Source organism: Nanorana parkeri, unplaced genomic scaffold (genome assembly GCF_000935625.1).
Source record: "Nanorana parkeri isolate BGI_ZX_2015 unplaced genomic scaffold, ASM93562v1 scaffold1752, whole genome shotgun sequence".
Classification (NCBI taxonomy): Eukaryota; Metazoa; Chordata; class Amphibia; order Anura; family Dicroglossidae; genus Nanorana; species Nanorana parkeri.
Window position 1 is genome coordinate 47,863 of NW_017308020.1, and position 18,357 is coordinate 66,219.

The following is an 18,357-nucleotide window of genomic DNA, read 5'->3' on the forward strand; positions in this document are numbered from 1 at the left end:
CAATTTGCCAAACCCAGATTCTAACTTGAAAGGTTTTATACAATTTAACACTACTAAACAAAACAGCTACCACACAACAGTGATCATCCACTTAACCAGAATGTCATGTTTAAATGAATGCCCAGTATTAGCTTCTACGATTAATACTACCCATTTAGCACATTCATTGTAATCCCTTAATTTACAAGTCAATTGTAATCTAGACAATGCCTTCATAACTTAATACACAAATTCTGCATTTCATTCACATCAAGATAATTGTTAGTTTAATAGAGAAAAGTATTTGATTCACAGGTATATTGTATGCAGTTAATGAGATTTGCACTATTGACATGTAGGTAAAAGATATGTCACTGGTAACTATGACAGAAATGTTAATTATGAGGGATTATTGCAAAATAGTATTTTTCCCACGGGGTGGATGTAGAATATGAAGCAGAATTTGGCAAGCATCTGCTCACATTCTTCCTGTAAGGGATTTTTTTTACTACAGTCAGGATGGGTAGGACGAAAATTATAATGGTACCTAATATGGGTCATATATTAGGAGGAATTGTGTTGCAATATCAAAGTGTTTATAAATAACCAAAAAATAAGCATGCTTTTATTATTGTATTTTTCAGCAAATTCAGTACAATAGTTAGCAATGCTACAAAATAATAGTTATGTTTGTGCTATTGCAACCACAAAAGTACTAGAAGTTAAGAGATTGACTTGCAGCTGGGTTCAGTTCCCACCAAGGACATCAGCTCCATGTAATTCATAAATTTGTCCTGTGTTTGCTTGGGTTGATTCCTGATGACCCAACCAAGAGGGAGGATGTTGGAAAACATGGAAGAGGCTCTGTTCTTGGATTGTAATGGTATATGTTGGCTTTAAATTGGTATGCACTTAAAACCAACACTAAGGTGGTGGTCACCAGGAGACATGTGCACACAGTGTGCAAGGCTGTACAGAAACAGGACTCTGAAAACCTCATTAATAATATTAGGCATTCATACCTAATTTTACATTGCACTTACTAATGTAAGCAGAGAATCCAGGGGAATTACATCTACAGAGTTTCCTGCACCCATCATGGATCCCAATCATTCACCTGACAATATTATTGTTGCAAGAAAGACTTGCATTGTCTTCTTTGTATGACCAAGTACAAGTATGTTTACTACTTGTACTTGAATGACCAAGTACAAGTAGTTCATTAACATAACAATGCAACGTGAGTTATTAAAAAGAGACACTTTTTGTTACATAAATGGAACAACATTGCATCTTAACTGGCTGGTTACAGTCAAATCAGGAAATTGCTATATATCTGTGAGCACACTGTGACTTTTGCAAGCTGTCTGACTAATTTCATGGGAAGAATTAATCTATGCTGTTGACATTTTTTAGCTGCTTATCATGAGTAACAAAGATGCATGAGAAATGATTTAATTACTTTTTGCCCTCCATTGCTTTAAATCACAAAAGTATGCCTGTTCGCTTAAATAAAGAAAGTATGGAAGAATGTAATATGGAGCGTTTATATATAAATTGGAAACTAGTTTAAAGAATTTTATTGAAAACCATATTTGTTATAATTGCCTCAATTTGTCAGGATCTTCTACTTCTGCAATTCTGACAGTATTTATTTCTTCCTGCACAGAATCCTAGGTATATCCTCCAGTCTAATATCAATAGCCATGTGAAATTACAATAGATAGATAGATAGATAGATAGATAGATAGATAAGATAGATAGATAGATAGATAGATAGATAGATAGATAGATAGATAGATCTATAACATATGCAGAGATCTAAAACATACCGTCTGAGGTTGTTCAGCACTCTAATGTTGGCATACATATAGTAGATATAGTATGAGTATGATGGGTTCTTCTCAATTGTCCACTCCTGGGGTGATGGACTTTTTGTTGAAAACATGTGACCGCTGTGTTTAGACTCATCGTCCACACTGTCAAAGCCAGTTATCTGTCAAATAAAAATCAGAGTAAAGAACAATGAACGTGTTTCTGTACCACTTGTAGTTCACGCTATTTTTAAGCTCTACTTTAGTATAATTCAAAATGCTTTAATTACAGCAAACCTCAACCTTAAAAAGAACGTAGGTATTTTGTATAGAGAGGAAAAGGCTCTGAACGTCTGTCAAGTTTGAATTGTTGTCTGTGTTCCTGTTGGGGAGATTTACCCATTGTATTTGCCCACAAATACCCATGGTCCCCAAAGGTGACAAAGGCAGCAATAATACTTGACAGAGGAGCTAACCCTTCCTTCTAAAAACTAAGAAAAAAGTTTTGGCTGCAATGGGGCTTTAATTTCAAATGCATAAATAAAAATCTTACAAAGACCTTTATTTAACAACATAGTGCAAAAAACAATGGTGTTAAAGTGACATTAAAGGCAAAAAAAATTTCCCTCCCCCCAATGTAAATGTTAGCACTTACCTTAAATGATGTCTCTTTTTCCGATCTTCCTCTTCTTTCCCCATGTTTTCATCTGTCCCTCCAGCGGAGTGACGTCACTCCGATCCAGCGCTGACTGCTCTGTCCCTCCGATCCAGCGGTGTCTGCATGCGGGTGCACGCGTCCATAGACTTACCTTGCGTCTCTGCTCGTCTCCCGGCTGAGAATCGGAACTGCGCATGCGCCCGCCCCAAGATCCTTTGCGGCCGTACGAGCAGTTCCTGATTCTCGGCGCGGGAACGAGCGGCGATAACGAGGTACGTTTTAAATGATTTTAAGCGGGTTTTTTTTTTTTTTACACTTCTTGCCTATATCTACTGCATGCTAGTAGTAGATATAAGCAAAAAAAAAAACGGAGGGTTTAGAACCCCTTTAAGTATCGTATATTAACACTTAGTTGTGGCTTTCAGCAATTGTTTATACTTAGCTGATATGGATTACTAATGTTTATACTTAAGTTGTTGACATACTAAGGCCTCATTCAACCTACCGCGCATATACGTGCTTATATGCGCGTACGCGCGTATTGTACCATATGCAGCATATGCAAATAAATGGCTCCATACACATAGCTGCGTATGGAGCCATATATTTGCGTAGCGCAAACATGCGCAAAAACAGAATGGAACCGAGATGCATCCGGGCAGCGTATTTCTGCGTATTTTACACATATACACGTGTTTGCGCGCATGTACGCTCATGCAGTTCATTAAAATGTTCTATTACGAATGATGCATTCTGGGATTGCATATAGTGCACGCATATACGCACATACGCACATACGCATATGCAATATACAATTTTGCTCTTGCGTTGTGTGTCAATGAAGCCTAAATTAAGGCCATTCAAGAATGTAAGACAATTGCATATCACAACATAAGATATATTTTCAAGGTGCCCCATACAATAGTATTTCACTAACAAAATCAGAGTGCAGAAGATTGATGGAGGAGTAAAAGAGACAAATTGTCCATTCTGTGGACAACCTACAGTACACCTACAACTGAAGAGTTGGAACAAACATAACCCTACTTTGCTAGAAATTTGACTCTACGTGTTTTGGCTCAGAGTAGTTGAACTGTGAATACAGAGTAGACTATTTTACCAACAAAAATCCTAAAACACTGTTGGGAACCAGGCAAGATGGCACTGGAAGACTAATATGTGGCCGTCTGGAACCTTTAAAACCAAACTTTGGGCACAGTTAAGTTTTGTTAAAGCAGTTGATGTTTACTCAAAAGCCACCTCCTGTGATGAACACTATCCCCAAATCTTCTTGTTTTCATGCGGGTGGAAGCACAGCTCCTGGTTCTATTTCTGTGTCCACTTGGATGTAAGCGCTGCAGGTCTCACAGATCTCAGTGCTACGGTCTCATCTCCACTGCCCTCTCCTCCTGGCCATTTACAAAATGAAGCCTGGATCTGGGTGTTTTGTGATTGGCCAGGGGGAGAGGGAGCTGAGTCTTTGAAACCTGCAGTAGTGACATTCAGCAACAAGATGCTTGCTGCCCTTGGCAGCCCTGCTAGGCCATGGCTTATGTTGGCTATGCAGAAAACTGTCTCTGCATAAAAAAATTAATTAATTAATGAATAAATACAAAAAATTATTCTGTAAAGGCTTCTTTAAAATCATAACACAGCAGATTTATTGGGAACAATTTTACAGTTCCGCAGTATTAGATGAGCATGTGGCAGGCATAGGAAAACATGTAGTTATAATGTAGTCAAGTAACACAAAAACCATTATCTTGGCTGTAGTATTTGGTAAGGACAGAATGGAAATTAAGATGTGGAGGATTGATGATGCCACACATTTACGTGTCAAATAAACACACTTACATGTCTCAGGAACACACTCAGTTCTTTGTTTGCGTTGGGGTTGATAGTAGCTTCGAAGACTGGCAAGAAGATATTTTCCAGCATTTTTCCAAAATGTGGAATAAACTTCTGAGCTCTGAAAATATCACTATAATGTAAAATTACAAGGGGGTTATTATCAAGACTAAGGCCTTGATTTTGACGCTTGTTCTGTTTAAATAAGATTCATTAAATTTTAGGTCTTCACATAAATTGCAATATACAGTACAGGTCCACTCTATAGTATTACACATACTGTATGTTAGAGCTGAACTCCAGGCAAACAGCTAAATATACAGCTTAAATAATCCAATATGAACTGTCTTATTTCCCAAACAATTTTTATCCTGCTCAACAACCTTTGCGATTCATACAGCTCTGCTAAAGAGCACTCTTGTGATGGAGACACCACTTTCTCTGTAAAGGTGGCCATACACCTTACCACCATTGTACAATTTTCTTTGTCCCGACATCGCACCCTCGTTCAACTTTCCTTCAAATAGCCCATCATGCACAGACCAATGTAGATTTTGATAATCGTTCATCAGCAATACTAACTGGCCTGAATTTCGCCGATTGACAGAACAGATTTTTGTTTGCACATGTGCAGTGTTCATCTTGCGATTTTTGTTGTACGAAGCCACTAATCCATCTATTGTCGTTCATTTTGAAAAATGTTTTCTAGCCTGCCCGATAGACGAAATCCGGCCAGTTATTGCAGTTGTGCACTTCCCATCAACTGGCCGATTATCGAACGAAACCGTGATTGCGGGCAAAAATCGAACGATAATTGTAAGATGTATGGGCACCTTTAGAGTAAAGGAATGTAGTTGTGTCATCTCCCTGCTCTGCTGACTAGGTAGTGAAGACCAGCAACACACTGATAAGTCGCCAGTGACTTCTTTTTTCTTTCTCCTCCTTTCTGCGTGTCTCCTAACAGCACAGGAATCTTATTGAGCTTGCACATGACTGGATAGTCTTTGCAAAATAATATTTCACTTTATTTCTCCTCATTCACTAAGATAAGTGACAATTGACTGAAAGTGAACATACTCTATCTACTCCTTTAGTAAATCAGAGTCATAGACGTGTTTGTTTTCTGTTTGCTTTGCGAGATCTGACATAGAGAGAAAGAGAAAATGCATGTTGCTGGAGCGTTAATGCCAGATGGTTGAGGGTGCAAAGAGGTGTGTTACTGAACATGGGATCAAGGAATTTACCAGAGAAGTGTGTGTCATTAGCATACACATGGAAACTGGTTTAACTAGGCTGATTTTTCTTGGAAGGGCTGTGGTTTTGTAGTGTTGCCCTAATTGAGCGAAAGGTGCCTCTAACATTTCTTTGCCAAGTATTTTCGTAGTAGCACCTCCTGTTTTCACTGCTAAAATAACAACCTTTACCTATATCCACCCTGATGTTGTTATTCCCATGGCAGGGAACCAGCTGCCCTACTTATGAATGGAAATGAAAGTCATATATAGCAATATACAAAACAGTTTTGTACCGCAGTCAGTAAACAAAAGCATCATACGTGAGGAAAAGGTCATTGGCTGCCTTCTAACATCATGAAAAAAATGTCAAGTAAAATTCAATTTTGTTAGAAATAACATTTATATAGTGTGTGTGTGTGTGTACAAAAACATATCCACTCATCTTAAAAATTACAGAGATAGACAGATTAAAGCATTACACCTCCCTGGAATCCATGCAGACACATAGTATGCATATTCTCAATGTAATCCATTATTTATATTATAAATTTCATAAAACAATGTCTTCAAACAATTAAAACAATTAGTCATATTAATCATCTGTAATTCTGTACTCATTCCAGCCTTCTACGCATTTCGCCGAAGCTTCATCAGGAAGTTTTTGGAGGTAGCCATCTTTAGAATTTTAGTGGTAAGAAGTTCTGCATTTCTGGAATATCTCTAATCAACCAGGAAACAGAGAGCATGGAGAGAGCACGTTGGCAGGAGAACAGGAGAGACAACATGCCTATCCTGGAGTTCCTTTTTCATAAAATTGGAATCACTCCTCGTATGTCCAGCCTCCCCAATTCAACCGCCCGTCTCTCCCCTCATCTTCCTGGACTCCCGCCACACTTACACATACCGTCTGACATTGTCGGCATGTGATGTGTGTGGCCAGGGCGGGGTTGAAAACACCCTGGCTGTCACATCAGGATTTAGGTATTGATATGTGGCACTGGATCTTGAAATATTAAAGTCTAATATCAAATAACTGCATCTAGTACCTGGTGCTCAATTGCTTTTGTTATATCTATCTCTTAGGGGGCCTCACAGGGCATTCTAGGTGGAATCCTATGGTGAAGAAAGTAATGATAGTGCCACATCAATGGTCTTAGATTAATTTGTAGGCAGGATAACATGGAGTAAAACAACCAATGCGTTTCGGGGTTACAAACAGCCCCCCCCCCCCTTCATCAGAGCTAAAATAAGAACAATTATAGCACTAAAGAATGCCTTTTGTTGTATGTACAGACATCAAACACTAGTGTATCATAGAAATACTTACTAGATTCTTGGTACTTGAATCATCCACTTCATGTTTGGAGTGTAGACTTTGTGCTTGTTGAACCAACCTGCAAGTTTTGCCCATTCATCTGGGGTGCGTCCATAGATTGAGAGGCGGGGCTCAGCATACTGGTATTTAGCATCTTCTAAATCTGATCCCACTTCCTAAGATGGAAATGTTTACTAAGGATTATGCTTTAAAATATGTACATGTGATACCTAAAAATGTTATTGTATGCCTTATCAAAACAGCCCACTGATATATAATTGCATATAAAAGGAGATTTTCAGGAGATTATCAGAACAGAATATCTTCATTCAAGATGGCATGGGAGGGATCATTTTTTTTCAACACACACCTAACTTTCTCTCAAATAACCCCATGGAAAAATGCCAAATGCATATTTTGGAGGGGCGGTACCAAGAACTGATGATTAGGGATGAGCAAATCTGCCTGGTTTTGAATCGTAGGGGGTTTGTCGAAATGTCTGAAATTCACAAAACTCAAACTTAAAGTGACATTAAACCCTCAGATTTTTTAACATAAAACAATACTGTAATGTGTGCATTACTGTAATCCATGGTAGTTTCCCTTCTCTTTGCTGCTCTTCCTTTTAAATCTGTATCTCATGCTGGGCAGAACTTCTGTTTTGCAGCAGACTGCCTTGTCTCTGAAATGGATACATGGTGTCTGTGTGTAGGTTTGCAACCTGAGCCAGCACTACAGGAAGATGTACTCAGCTGCAAAGGGAAGTTCTCCCCCAGCATGAGAAGACATGAGGATTTAAAAGGAAGAGCAGCAAAGAGAAGGGAAACTACCATGGATTACAGTAAGGCACACATTACAGTATTGGTTTATGTTAAAAAATCTGAGGGTTTAATGTCACTTTAACAGCAAACCTTATTGAAGTCTATAGGGGGCATTAAATATTTGACTTCATTTTTAAATTAGCTTTTTTTACACCTAAATTTATTGTTATCACACAGGGGACTATTTAGCATAGTCATGGTGACAGGTCCTCTAATGTCATCTAGGGACCCCAAAGAAGCTAATGAAGCAGCTGCTTCCCAGCTTCTTCTCTAGCTACAGCAGCTGGTGGAATGACAGGCTGAAAGAGGCAGAGATGTAATACATATTGCGTCCACATTCAATGAGCAGAGGGAGTATGCCCATGTTCTGGGGGCGTGGCCAATTATGTATATACAATAGATCCCAGCACACGTCTATGTACAATAGATCCCAGCACAGGTATACATAATCGCTTGTATGTAACAGCCAGCGGCGGCTGTAAACAGTGTTAACGGTTCCCGATCCTTACCACATGCGGTGTGGTGTGTGAGCAGGAGAAGGAAAGGACATTCAAAAACGTCCACCCACTGTTAAGCTGGCCATACACCTTACAATTATCTGCAGATTTTCTGTGGTCAGATGGAAAAGGTGCAACAGATTCCTCCATCTACACTTAACTGTGTGGAAGGAGTAATCTCCACCTGGGCCAATCTGTTGCACTTTTTCCATCTGACCAAAGAAAATCTGCAGATAATTGTAAGGTGTATGGGCACCTTTACCAGTACGACGTCCAGCCATTTAATTACCACACCCAGGCAGCCACCAGTTAACAGGGTAACAATGCTGGTTTTTTTCTGCAGTGAAATCATGCAGCAGCTTTGTTATTCTATTGACATGGTTGTCTTAGATTGACACCTAATTTTAAATGGATTTGAGTAAAAGAGAAGCAAATTAGCACCCCCAGCAATGTAATATTGTTTTCAATTGTAAGGGACACTTTAACTGCACAGCAGCTTGGTTTGTTAAAGGAAGTGAAACAATAATAGATCTACTGGCAGGATCAACAGGTAATAACACTATTTTACAGGAGGGATTTTTTTTAATGCTAATGACATGATCGGATTTGCTGCTGGTCCTTTTCAGTGCTATAAACCATAACAGGATTTTGCAAAACTGTAATAAAAACAAAATTAATAATAATAACGATAATTACCTTAATGATAGTAGCAAAATATTCCCCATCAATGAAGTTTTCTGTTTTCATGTACAGGTCTCGTAATTCACTTGCACCTACTGGGTTATATTTGGCATTAAATTTGTCAAAGCGCTGGAATGTTTGTCTTCCCTGGAGAAAAATAGGCATGAGTTAGTAAGAGACGGAGGTTAACCCTCTATTTGTCCCAGTGACCATTGTTATTGTGACAAGGATACTGACAGCAAAATTTTAAAAAGTGAGGGAAATCCTCCAATTGAGATAACTCTCATTACTCTGAGGTTATGAGACTCTGAAGCGAGACTCCTGCTTAATTTGGAGAGATTTCCCCTCAGTTCCTGTTGTGTCACCAAGACAGAAAATAAAGGGTAATCTCCCCAGTGAAACACAGGCTTTAATAATTAAACTGATATGAGTTTGAACTAGGGATGCACCGATACCGATACTAGTATCGGTGCCGATACCAAGTATTTTTTGGCGTGTAAGAGTGCTCCGATACTGGAACTTCCAGTCAGAGGTAGATTTCCTCTGACTGGCAGTGTAGCGAGGGAACATGGAGCTGGCTTCCCGGCCAATCAGGAAGCCGGGCGGCCAAACGGCCGGCTCGATGATGATTGGCTGGGAAGCCAGCTTCCCAGCCAATCAGCTTGGAGCCGGCTTGCCGGGCAATTAAGAAGCCGGGTGGCAGGTAATGACATCCTGATTGCCCGGGAAGCTGGCGCCATTATAGCGGAAGTACCGGTATCAATACTTGGATCCCTATTGCACCCCATTGGGTCCCTTGATGCATGCCAAACATGGCAAAGAAGTACATGTCGCAAGTTTGGCAACATGCGGTCCATGTTTATTCCCGCACATTTGTGCACGTTCTAACACGTGCAAACACACAGGAAAAAAGTTCACTCCACACATTTAGGGTGCCATTACTTGGTAATGGCAATGCAAGCGCATTCTGCATTTGGGCATGTTTTGTGAACGCACATCAAAGTGCGCACTTATGTATACTTTTGATACGCATTCATGAGACGCCCTTATGTGAACGGGGCCTTATACTCACCTGTCCTCGCTCTAACAAGATCTTTGCTGAGTGGTCTCCTGGAAATCCTTGCTGGGCAGTTTCTTCTCCATTCATTCCTATGAAGAGGCTGTTTATCATTGGGATGCATAATGGATAGCTGACGGGTTCTTTTTTTAAAAAATTATTTATTTTAAGTTTTTTCAATGCAATACAAAAATAAACAAGTGTAAATAGATTACAGTAAAGCAGATCAGGGAAACCAAAAACACGCACGAGTACGGTATAACAAAATGTTTGCATATGCAATCAACCATATCTTAGCTCGGCATGAACTCCGATAAATCTGCCTCACCAGACCACTAGAAGTCAGGGAGCATTAAGCACATAGCATTTCCCACACTCGTGAGAGTGGTGGGTTGGGGAAGGGAGAGCGGAGAAAGGGGGAGTGCAAAGTGGCGGTCACCCTGCCGATCCAGCAGGTGTAATGGGTGTCCCCATTTGTACGATGCTCTGGCCTCATGGACACACTGGAGAACTGGTTGGAGCTGTCTCTGCATATAGAGCATGTAGCTGGAGAGGTCTGGCAGAAAGGAGATGGAGGTGCCATCAAAGTCGACAGATTTCTTATTCCGAGCCTGACGCATAATTTCTTCTTTCAAAGTAAAGAAGTGAATGTGACATAATATTCTCTGGGGGTGCCGTCTCTCGGGTTAGCCGGGCCGTATACCCTGTGCACTCTGTCCAACTCCAGGGGATGAGTCGGCTCCCTGTCCAACAGCATATTTAGTATAGCGGTCACTGTAGACCGGGGATCCGCTACAGAAGTGGCCTCCGGGATGCCCTTGAGGCGTACATTGTTCCTGCAACTCCTGTTTTTGCCATCATCCACCTTAAGGCGAAGGGCAGTAAGGGCCTGCATCTGGGCCGTTTGCACCATCTCCGCTCTGGCTGTCTCTAGGGTCGTCACCCAAACATCCACCCACTTTACCTGCTGCCGAACGGCTGTCAACTCCTGCTTTAGTGAGCCCTCCAAGTGCACCACCATAGTGTTCAGGTCAGCCCTGAGCGCCACAAACATGTCCCTGAGTTCCTGTCCCGAGACAGGTGAGTGAGTGTCCAAACCGGTGGGAGGTGGGAGTGTCCAAAGAGGTGGGAGCATGCTGGAGAGTCCGGCTGCAGTGCTAAAAGGGTGGGCAGAGGTGAGTCGTTCGGCCGCACGTTGGTTGAGGAGACGCCATCGTCATCCGCCTGGGATCGGGACTCCGCTAGACTGCTGTGAGCCGGCAAAGCACATGCATCTTGGATGATCCGCCGACCCTCGTCTCGGATGCGGGCTAGCTGAAGAAATGCCGAAGGTCCGGCTTGGGGGAGTTCCTCAGGGTCCTTTTACCCTTCTTCCTCTTCGACATTGCCCAAAATAGGTGCTTTACTGCCACGCTAGACTGCCTTGTTGGCCTCAGAGGGACGTAGCTCACAAGCCGCACATCCTCACAGATCCATGCCTTGGCCCCGCCCTGGCTGACGGGTTCTTATAATGGCGGTAATGAGCACCACGTGGATCTGTCGAACATTTCAAAACTGTGACCTGAAACATCACAAGGCTTTCATAAATTAGGCAAAGGATGTTTTAATGGGACCGTACCACCATAAAAGTGTCATACATGCTTTACTGAATTCCCCTTGTTGTGTTTATTTCCAGAGTATAGCGTTTAACCTTTAAATAGATGTATGCTTAGGAAGTAAAATTAGACTGTAAATACTTACAGCGTGGACATCAAGAGAATCTACTGTGAGGTCATAGGGGTGAAGGTTCAACTTTTCAAACACCTGTTTTAAGGTCAACTGGTTCCCCTTTGCATTGTACACTACACGTTCTGCATCCATCCGGTATGACCTCTTGATGAAACGCAGAAGATGCTTCTGGTTCATGCAAGCTGCAGCATGGATGTGAGTGTCGACCTTATAGGAGGAAAATGACAATCAGTAGAATAATGTTAGTAAAACTTTTTTTCCATTTAGTAAATAATATTTTGCAAAGACTTTGCATACATTTACTTACACAGGAAACATTTTTTAAAAAGGATATGACAACTGTTAAAACGAACAGATTTCTAACACATTGCAAACTGGAGCTGTTTGCAGTGGGTTTCCCCTTTGTGTACACGTTTTTCTAGATTAATTAACCAGTGTACTGGGTTTCAAAAAACTAATCTTACTGAATACTGCTACTTCAGACTGAGGCTAACCATACACTGCTCTATTTTTTTTTTGTTCTACTCACAGGCTGAATGAAAAAAATAAAGCAGATTCCTCCATCAACACTACAAGTGTGTCGATTGAGGAATCCCTACTGTTTGCATTGTATGCCCTATCAGAGCCGTCAGCTCACTGACTGCCGCCCCTGGTCGTACAAAGATTTTCTGACCAGCTCCTTTGATCAGCTGATCGAGGGATGCCAGCCAAAAGGGTGCTGACAGTGGCACACAGTGTGTGCATTTCAGCTGGTTCTTAAGGAATGTAAAAATCGCATAGTGCATGGGCACCTTAAAAATATATTTGATAACTGTGTTGCTCTCATTTTAGCAACATTTTGCAGCGCTGTGACACTGACAGGGTTATTCACAAAATGGTGAAGAGTTTGGAAAAGGCAGGAGAAGTGAACAATCTAGGACAACATAGCTGAACTGGAAAGTGAGCTGAATTGGAGAATTTTTCCAAATCAGCTATTTTGGAATTGATTTTTCACTTCTCCTGACCTTCTCCAAACTCTTCACCCTTTTGTGAATAACCCTGTTAGTAGTTCCTTTAATCTCGGCACCACCTATTGGCATTACCTTGAGCAATGTGCATGCAAATACAGTCTGCCTAGGAATGTCCCCTCTGTGAGCCTATGCAGCCACCCACAAGCCCGCCCATCAAGGACACTTAACATTATTGTTAATGTTAATTAGCGTTAGAGTATCAGGAGGCATTGTATGTTTTCAAAATAAAGTACTTTTTATGGTGTGGTTGTTTTTATTTCCTTTTTTAATTTTTTTATTTGTGAATAGGTAGCCCTTACTTTTAGGGTGTACTGGCCCTTTAAGGGTAAAAAAAAGCATTAAAACTTTTTTTCAGGCATGCAGGGAGCGTGGGACCTAACCCTTGCAAGGCATTTTGTCTCCATGTTAAGAAGACCATGGACTAATCCCCACATCTTGTCTCCCATAAGGGATGTGGGGGTCTGCGGGGGAAACTTATCGGAATTTGGAAGACCCTTTCAGAACAAGCGGGACACAAGATATTTTCCCCCATGTGAATGAGTATGGGGCACATAGTACTACTTGTTACTAATTCCAACAATGATAAAGTAAATTAAACACACAATGAAAAAAGTCCTTTGTTAAAAAATCAATAAATAAAGTCCCATAATATAAATCTAACATCAATCACATTGTCCAGTCGTGTAGATCCACTTCAATCATGATGAGTAGCGCCTAATGATATTAACCTGCCGACTGATGATGCTGTACCACCATTACTACCATAGCAAACAACAGATCCCAGTCACTTTCTATATGTAAACAAACCAGCATGGATCCTGGCTGATGTCATTGGCCAAATATTGCCAGCTGCTGAAGCACTACTGCTACAGCAGTGTGGTGGTAGTGCTACTGCTACTACATGACAGACTCCTCGCTTCCCAATTTGCTTACAGAAGCCCATGGGGATCTGGCATTTAGTGCAAATGTTGGTAATGTCATTGACCAATATAATCATGTCACCCAGGATCCCTGCTGGCTTCATACATACAGAAGCCAAGTGGAATATGTCCTTTGCAATGGGAGTGGTGGTGGGGCAGCATCATCGGGGGGTGGGCCGTTATGGTAGCAGGTCAACATTGTTAGGCGGCATTTATTGTTATTAACATGAACTTACATTGCTGAACAACATGACTGACATTGGCTTTACATCATGGGATATTTAATATTTTTTATTTCAATCAAGGGCTTTTTCCTTAGTGTTGGTGGTTTGTTTTGGTTTACTTTCTAAATTTTTGTGAATAAGTAACAAGAAGCGCTACATACCCTGTATTCATTCATGTAGGGGGTGAAGGCCAGATATCTGGGGGCCCACTTATACTAAAGGGGGCTTCCAGATTCTGATAAGTTTTCAGACCCCAAATCCCTTTTGCGGACAGGATGTGGGGATGAGGCCCTTGTCCTCTCAACATGGGGACAAGGTGCCTTTTAAAGGAAAGAAACTTGGTTGTCCCTCTTGCATGGTACACTCCCAATATTGAAGGCATGTGGCTTGGCATGGCTCAGAAGGGTGGGCACATGCTCAAAGCCAAAAAAAATGGAAAAAGTAATAAAAACAAGTACACTGTACAAAAGTCCTATATTGGAAAAAAATAAAATGTCCCACAATGTAAATCAAATGTCAATGACGTCGTCTAGCACTATGGATCGCTTTGCATGGTAATGAAGGGGTGTATACACAGGCTAGTACTCAAGTGGTTAAACTTTGCAATAATCCGGGCAGTAAGGTTCACGCTTCAAGTACCAGTAATAATATTACCTTTCTGCAATTGTAGAAATCTCGATGTGGGTTATTTTTTAACTCCTTAAGTTCTTCCATTTCATTCAGCATTTCATGGACTTTGAACTTAGATGACAAAAACTTAAGACGTCGATGGCTGTACGTCTTACTGCAGTCAAACAAATATTTGTAATTATATTACATTAAAGAAAGATTGTTGTCTAAGTAAACATTTTTGTTACGGTTCTATTGGTAGAGCTGTTTAGATCCCTGTATATTATATATTTAAAAACATGCCTTAATTTATGAAGTGGTAGACCTTCGAATATATAAATCAGCTGATCTTCTAAACAAAATAACCAGAAGAATTTGTTGTCTTTGCCCTGTCTGATCTAAGATCACTGGGAGCCATAATCTTAGCAGAAGGATTGCGTTATGCCTGTTGATTTGTTTTTTTTACAGAATGCCATTATACATGTAAACAGCCCCAGTATAGTTCATCTTTTACATTTTTATTTAAAATAATGCTGTTGTCTTGATCTTTTGATAAATGTTAACTTTCATTTTAAGTTTTGTAGTTTTTCAAATTTACAGTAAAAACTGGAAGGGAATGTACATATTGTCATAGTCTACTGTCACCTGAAATCTCTTAACAGTAGTTGTTCACAGTTGCCTAAAATCATCTTGACAAAGGGACAAAATTAATGTAAAAATTACCAGTTGAGGAATTTCAACATTGTTCCCCAAACCTGAATTAAAGCGAGAGTTGTACTTTCCATCAAACTATTGCCGGAAATATTTTTGCTTTGAGCTAAACGGTGAAGTTTTAGACTGTGCAGGAATATATCATAACTTTGTACTTGAGCATAATTTTCAGCCTATTGTCCTAATTGTGGAGTGGCAGTCATACATTTTAAATCCCTAAACAGGTCTAGTTTTCTAAAAATTTGTATGTTGAAATGTTAGAAACTTGAGGGGAGCCGAGTGGGCCTTGGAAGGGGGGTAGATAGCATAAAATATTAATCTAAATATGAGGTGTACATTTTGGTTAGTTCCTGCTGGCACTTCTAGGATTAATATTAGCAAACCAGGTAATATGTACAGTATGTCTGTTTTCCCTGGTTAGGTGTACTTACACAGGTCCTTGAGCAATAAGTGTAATCAGAAAATTCATGTCATCCACAAATTCATGAATATCTGGGTAGTTGAAATCTTTGGGTTTACCCTTGGACAGGGCATCTTTGTCTTGGTAAATATAAATCACACCGTTTTTAATTCCCAGTTGGTATCCGAGATCACCAGGCAGATTATCATGTCTAAAAGGGTCTTCTCCCTTTTGTGGTGGTGGGCTGAAGACTGTAAAGGAGAACAAAGATATTATCTTGATGGTATAGCATGTTTTCATTACTACGTGTTTCGACCTAATAGATTTAGTGACAACATTTAGTTGCTAATTACACATCTATGTATTTTTCAGGATGCTGCTGATTACCATTTGCTAGTAAGGAGCTTACACACAGGGGCATAACAATCAAACCTGCCTTGGACATTTGCATTTAAAGTGTGTTTTCACCTTTGCTATAAAATTTAAGAAAACCCCTCTATGTGTTTATGTGTTCATGTTCACACAGGCAACATGGCAGGTTTTTCTGACCACCTTCACAGTGAGCTGTCCATATGGACAGGCCTGTGTGGAATGTGTTTCTCTCATTAATATACAATGAAGAAGCCAGGCTTTTAATCTTTTAACCCTTTGTTAGGACAGAGAGTGTTCAAATCTACTTTGCAAATCATAATAGCCAGCACAGTATAGAGTGGGTTACCACAAACCCCTCACAGCCCCTCTTAACATTACAAAGAAGGAGAAGAAAAGTAAAGTACGTGCAGGTAAGAAGCAATTTAAACTGCAAAAAGCATTTTTTTTTTAAACTTATGCGATGTAAATGGGAACATGTAATAAATATAAAATAGGTGTTATAACAATTTAGCTGCAAAAATGGAACTACACTTTAACACAACAAACTGAAAAAGATGAAGTTACACCACACATATCAAGATGCATCCTTTCCACTGAATATGGGACTTGTCATGTTAACCCTGGCTTAAGTACAATTTACAAAAAAAACTCAGATTAAGGCAATTGAGTCGATTTTCTGATTTTAGTTTAGTTGCTGTGTTTGCTGGGTAGCATTAAGATTGATTGGCTTTGAACTGTTGCCTGCAATTGCTCTTTCAATATATTTCTATAAATATTTATACATATTGTACCCTTTGCAGGTCTTACCTGGATGGATCTCATCTTCCTCTTTCCAAGTTTTACCTTCAATGTCTCGGAGGTACTGGGCTACTGTTCTTGGGTATCTCTGAAAAGATGCACGCATATACTTTTCCCTTATGGTCAATGCCCGAAACATACCCTTTCCAGCCAGCTCAAAATCATCAACTGTCACCTGCAATACAAGTAAATGAAATATCTTACTTTTATTACTTTTATAAGTAATTATTGAAAAAAAAGTGTTATATATGTTAAACCTTTCATTTAGTATATACTATATTTATAATAAGTAAAAATGTATCTAGTGAAAAGCATCTTCATTACGTTTAAATGGGCATAGGAAAGCTCTCAACAGATTTGGGGAGTTTTCCTCCATTCCATGTTTCTCTGCTAACATATATGTTACTTGTTAAATCATACCAGACTTTTAAGATGCCCACACAATATACAATAGTTGAACAAAATTATATTTTTATACAAAACAGTTGAAAAATATTAAAAGCATATTGTGTGCCCGAATAATAAATCCGGCCCAGTAAACCTCTGAGTGTCTTGCCATATCCACATCCAATTGTTAGTTTCACACATTAAATTGCATAGAAATGAAACCATATTACAAGATAAGCTCTAAAATCTCATTAGGGTAACAGCAGCTCTATGGAATTGACTCAACGGTTTTCACTGATATGTTCCACTTCCTCAGGAGTTATGTGAGGCACTATTCAATATAGAAAATTAATGTTTAGCATTCATACAACTGTAAGATATAGGGGTCTATTCACGAAGCTGCCGAGGGCAGCCGAGTATGGTAGAAAAGAAAAACAGTGAAAAAAGTTTAAAAAAGTAAATAGCAAACGATTGTGCGGAGCTAGCAGTGACAGCTAGCTCCGCCCAATAGTTTCCTATTGTCCGGCGGGCTCTGCTGCTGTCAAAAAAAAGGGAAAAAAAACTCCCGGGCGCTCTGGGAGCCTCCCGCTCCTGGCAGCTACGGCTAGATCCTTCGGCAGCTTCGTGAATAGACCCCATAGATCATATATTTGCAAATTAGTTGTCTTACTTGATATGAACATAGAGCATCATGGAGCCATAGGACAATTAATTTGCAAATATATGATCTTTATTTACAGTTGTATGAATTCCAAACATTCATTTTCTATTAATTTTCTTAAACTATTGTACATTGTCTGTGTGGGTACCCTAAAAGTCCAATATGATTTGACAAGTAACAAACTGAGATTCTATGGAATGTGGTACCCCTAAAAGAATCAACCAACCAAATATACCTATAACGTGGTTTGCTTACATATAATCAAAGCAAACTTGTAGAGGGACTATCATTATTAGCAGTCACTCTTAAGAAATACCAGTCATTTCCAGGATCCTGCACATAGAAGGGAATTTACCAAAACTGGAGTAGAAATAATCTGGAGCTGCAGTTGCCCACAGTAACCAATAAATGTATATCTTCAATTTGTTCAGTTAAGCTTTGAAAAGCAAAGATAGAAGCTGATTGGTTGCCATGGGTAACTACTCCAAATTCTGTCTACTCCAGTTTTAATAAATCCCCCCCCCCATTCCTAGTGAAAGTGGAACTCCCACAGACTGTACAGTAGACCACAGTAAAGAATGATATCCTGTCAAATTTTGGAACTTGCATTAATTAAATTAATTTAATGATTT

General features: G+C 39.9%; 1 protein-coding gene across 1 annotated transcript in view; it reads right to left on the reverse strand.

Moving 5' to 3' along the window:
* Positions 1-18,357, reverse strand: part of AMPD1 (adenosine monophosphate deaminase 1) — a 50,775-nt gene that overhangs the window by 13,417 nt on the left and 19,001 nt on the right. Inside the window, exons 4-11 of the mRNA XM_018571418.1 lie at positions 16,687-16,852; positions 15,539-15,758; positions 14,442-14,571; positions 11,646-11,840; positions 8,864-8,995; positions 6,862-7,025; positions 4,306-4,432; positions 1,812-1,975 (exon numbers count right to left, since the gene is read on the reverse strand). Coding sequence (XP_018426920.1) covers positions 1,812-1,975; positions 4,306-4,432; positions 6,862-7,025; positions 8,864-8,995; positions 11,646-11,840; positions 14,442-14,571; positions 15,539-15,758; positions 16,687-16,852 — 1,298 coding nt within the window. The remainder of the gene's footprint in view (positions 1-1,811; positions 1,976-4,305; positions 4,433-6,861; positions 7,026-8,863; positions 8,996-11,645; positions 11,841-14,441; positions 14,572-15,538; positions 15,759-16,686; positions 16,853-18,357) is intronic.